Genomic DNA, 4,579 nt, shown 5'->3' on the forward strand with positions numbered 1-4,579 from the left:
TCACGGCACTGCCACTCATGGAGGCGCAGATGCGCGTCGTGCTGCATGCGTTCGCGCACCCCCACACGCTCGACGGGCGGCAGAAGGCGGTTGGCATCATCGCGCAATACGAAGACCTGCAGGTGCGCCTCGGGTTGCGGACGAGCAGCAAATCACGATGCGGTAGCACGACTACGCAGTGTGGGCTTCGGAGTATTTTTCCTGGGCTGTTCCTCAGACGTTTGTTCTCAGCGTGCTGCAGCTTGTCCGAGAAGTGGGACAAATAGGACCCGGAAGGTAGTAGTGAGCGTGAGATGCGCGATGTACTGACAGTCTATGTGTCGACAGAGATTGCATTGTTCTAATGACAAAAGGTGCTGAGCACGAGCAATTACATGGAAAGGGCAACTGGGAATTGAGCCATGATATGGCCCGCAATACCGCGTCGAAAAGCTCGACAAAGTGTTCGTGCAGAAGGTATGTGCGCCCGTTGTAGGTGTGTGTGTGTGCTAAGACAGCGCTGTGATTTTTCCAGGCCCAGGGTCCGAACAACATTCCTGAGCTCCTTCTCCCCAGCCCAAACGAGGTTATTCTCCGCGCGAGCGAGCGTGAAGACCACGAGTGTTGCCTTTTTGAAGACATCCATGCACAGGGTGATCTTCGTACACTCACGCCCCTTGTGGAAACAGGCGAAGCATGACGCAAATCACGGTGGTTCGCAGGGCATGCCTCCTTATCCACCTTCGTTGATCGTATCACTGCTCCGGGACCGCCACCAGACCTCGGTTGTCGGGCGCACGCTCAGCTCGACCTTGCATTGTCGTCTCGTCTCAGTGACAAGGACATCGAGTGCATGGTTTCTGACGCTGAGCAGTACACTGAGACGGACAAGGTGTGCATTTAAAGCAATGTAGTATATTAGTATTCAAAATAAAGTACTCGTGTTCATTCATGCAAACCTCGCTCGACAAGAGGTACTATGGATGTGGTAATCCTGCCTGATCCACTATCCATCAGAGCGGCAGCATTCTCGACTGCCTGTGTATATGCCTTCTTGGCGTTGACCACAGCACGTTCCGCTTTGGCAGCATCAAAACGACTGCCACTAGTCACCCTGGTGTGTAACCGACGACGAGCAGCGTCAAGGGCCTTCGTCTTCCTTGTGAGCTGTTTCTGTACTGACAGAATCTTCGTGTCTTGACTTATATGTGCCTTACGGCGGCCCTTCTCTGTGGTCGCAGATGATCAGTACCCGAGATTGTTCACGCATAAGACTAACGACTCACGCTGCCTTTTCAATGCTTGGAAAGCTTTCCGAGTACCATCATGAATCTGGAATGATGGGCGCACCCCGACGTCTTCAGAAGCCTGATAAGTAGAATAAGTGCAGGAAACAAAAGCAAAATCGACTGATAATACACACCACGAGAGTCTTGATCTTCAATACATCAAGATGCCTACCACGGACAATCCCACCAAGTAGGCTGCATTTTGTACCTTCTCTGTTCGCATCGGCATGTTGTGATTCAATGAGGTTACTGTGACGCTCTCCCGCCTGCCAAATATCCTGCGGAATAAAACTCTTCTCCCAGCACATACCCTCGAATGCAAATTTGCTGCGAAGCTTGTCTTCGATCCAATCTGGTATAATCCACATCGTCAGGACTCGACTCGGATCCTGTCAGAATGTGTGATAATGTGATGATACATACTGGCTGCTACCCGACCACCCTGCTCTCGTATAGCCTCTATTGTACCCTCCCAATCCTCGTGCTCCAGACAAACTAGGCTTCGCATGAGTGCTTTGACATCATCTGCAACCGGAGATGTTTTGATATTGCGGAATACATGTACAGTGCACAGGCGAAAGATTCGATGCAGGTGCTCATAAGGCGATAACGATGATATTGGACGATCAGGCTCATGCAGGTCAGGTGTAGGTGGCAGAGCCTGAGCGCGATGCCAGAGGTACAGACCAAACCCTAGGAAGTAACGCGATCAGCAGGTGGACTCATAAAATACACAATAGTATCGACCTTTTGCCTGCCCGAGGTGCTGGTCAGCCGTCAACTGGAGAACACCGACATACTGGTCGAGAGATGCTGAATGTAAATGTCGCCATTGCAACATCGACCCGGTGTCGGCCTTCACAATCTCGTCAATCTTGTCAAATATGAAACGATGGACTTCTGCAGTCTCCCGCGTCAGGAGAACACGACAGAAAATGATCGCTGGAACACCGTCAGGGATGGCCGAAGCGAGAACCAGGTTTGATGTACATACCAGTTCTGTTCTCGTGATCCCAGCCGCCCAGCTCAAACTCCTTGTATCCAGACACCCGCTTGAACGCAATATCACTCTGTAGATACTGCGCGCGAAGCAGACGCCAGCTCTGAGCCGGCGTCATGCAAATGACAACACGTAGATTCGGTTGTTCTTCGCACTCGCTTGCCTCGTCGACCTCTGCGTGCAGCTGCAGAAGTGCATGCGAAGATGGGAATTCAGCCATGTACCGTACATATATATCTTCGGGCTTGAATGTGGTATCTTGTATATGCTTCCAGTGCCGGAGTCCTTTCGAAAATATCAGTGGTACACTGATTCTGATGACATTATGATATATATCTCACCATTCCATCCCGTCCCGTCTGGAAAATGAAGGTTCTTGGCCTGCTTAATGTATGACTGAAGGTGCGCTCGGTTTGCCAGTGAGATATGCAGGTCGCTCAATGTGGGACAGTGAACATGTGGTAGAAGATCGCGAAGTTGTGCCTGTACGACAGAATGACGCAGGAAGCGTCGAGGTGTCAGATCGGGCAGTTCCTGCCCTACAGAGACAAGTAGATCAAATATAATCTTGCGAATATGTGCAGGTGTCTTTGTCGGGAGTGGTACTGGATGTGAATGTTCGTGGGTGCAGACAACGAGAACGTACGGGCAAGTATCACGATACTCCGGCAGAGGCTCGAAAACTTGTAGTCTGCTCTTACATGGTATAGGAAGCATTTCCTGTGGAATAAGGCAATCATTGTCATCACGGTGTTCACAGGCTGCAACGAGCGTGCGAGTCAGTGCGGTCTATGCTGAGTCATGATTGGTAAGTCTTACGACAATGGACACGATTAGAAGTGAAGTTTACTAGCGTGTTACACGGCGACAGAGGTCCATATCCTGCCATTTCTGCCAAGGCCTCAAGGCGTGAAACAGTGTCATAGTTGTTTGTCAAGACTGCTTCCAGGTACTCAAGATCGTAGGAGCCGTCTCGAATGCTGTAGTCGAGAAAATGGGATCGATTGTGACGACTATAATGTTCGCACCTAGTAATGAGCTTTTGTGTTAGTGCTGGTCTAAGCTACAATGAGAGAACTTCTGTGCGCACTGCAGAAATGGCTCGCCATCAAAGTCATACATGAACAGAAGCCGGCCTCCACATTTCACTTGTTCAGAGGGCTGATACCCTCGGCGAGCCTTCTCGTGAGCCGCACGAAGCTCAAGATGATCAACCCAGACCTCATCTGACTCATTCAAATAGCCATCTGCACCATATACAGCTGCACCACAGCCATATTTGCGATAAGCCGCAATCCGACTCAGTGTTCGTTCAAAGACAGTGCGTAGGGGTGTTGCAGACAACGCATGCTGCTCGCGATCAAGACGGAGTCGATTTTTGATATCCTGGCGCGTTGCAAATGTATGCGAGCTTTCGAAGAGTGAATCACTTGCTCTTGGGCATATTTTGCACCCCTGACCTGACATATCTTACATGAAGACAAGCAAAAATAGAACATTGAATTGAAACAGCTACATACAAGTCGAATGAGACTCCTGACAAGGTACCATATTCCCTATAGAGTCCCGTAGCACATTGCAGAAGACCGGCTTTGTCCTCGGTGAGCGGCCTCGTGGAGAACCCTGCGCATATGCAAAGCTGGCTGATGGATTAGTCCACTGCTCTGCTGGAACCTTGAATAGATGCCCAATGCTGCCAGTGCTACTTGTGCGTGGATACTCAATGATAGCACCTTCACGATATCGCAGGAGCTCCTCCACAAAGGTCTTGCGGGTGACGTATACATTGAACTCGACATCCATAACGTCGTCCAGGAGGTGGGGAGGGCTATTCCATGGGGTTGATACTGGTATTGCGAGATCATGAGAAGTCGAGTTTGGCGAGTCCGGTATTGGGTTAAGCAGTGCATGTAAGGGTAACATCGTCAGGTTGTGGTAAGGTAGTACGGGGAGATGGGGGGTCTGGACGAGAAAATGAATATCAAAGCTACTACTTCGAGCAAACTGAGCTGACTGTGGAATGCTACTTGACATCGCTCCGTTGCGAGGGTTGAGCTTAGTGCAGGGCTAACAGCATTCGGCTGCAGTGTATGGCCACTGCGCACATGGCATTCGACTTACATTGTGAGCCTGGAACAGGTTGCGAAGGGCGAAATAATCGGGTCAGACAAATTACTCATTTGTTTCACGCTAACAATACCGTAATAGCTCGTGTAGGTAGAGCATGTGGTGATCTCATTTGTGAATTGTAGTTGCGCGAAATCGAGTGTGTGTGACAGAACAATTCCGCAGGCTGTAAACTATGATCTCA

General features: G+C 50.1%; 2 protein-coding genes across 2 annotated transcripts; one reads left to right on the forward strand and one right to left on the reverse strand.

Annotated features, from left to right (window-relative positions):
• Positions 1–17: 17 nt before the first annotated feature.
• Positions 18–883, forward strand: POSPLADRAFT_1063099 (hypothetical protein; the record flags this gene model as incomplete). The annotated part of the gene is made up of 4 exons (XM_024481605.1): positions 18–122; positions 433–456; positions 515–641; positions 702–883. The coding sequence occupies 4 exons, from the start codon at positions 18–20 to the stop codon at positions 881–883; spliced, it is 438 nt and encodes a 145-aa protein (XP_024332800.1).
• A 41-nt stretch (positions 884–924) lies between these two features.
• Positions 925–4,562, reverse strand: POSPLADRAFT_1161553 (hypothetical protein; the record flags this gene model as incomplete). Its single annotated transcript, XM_024487684.1, has 12 exons — positions 925–1,208; positions 1,266–1,347; positions 1,403–1,620; positions 1,692–1,961; positions 2,016–2,210; positions 2,263–2,553; positions 2,610–2,664; positions 2,725–3,029; positions 3,088–3,248; positions 3,359–3,728; positions 3,789–4,096; positions 4,390–4,562. Coding segments are annotated over 12 exons (2,712 nt in total), but the record flags the coding sequence as incomplete, so codon positions are not given.
• Positions 4,563–4,579: the final 17 nt, after the last annotated feature.

This window comes from Postia placenta, assembly GCF_002117355.1.
Source record: "Postia placenta MAD-698-R-SB12 unplaced genomic scaffold POSPLAscaffold_78, whole genome shotgun sequence".
NCBI lineage: Eukaryota > Fungi > Basidiomycota > Agaricomycetes > Polyporales > Adustoporiaceae > Rhodonia > Rhodonia placenta.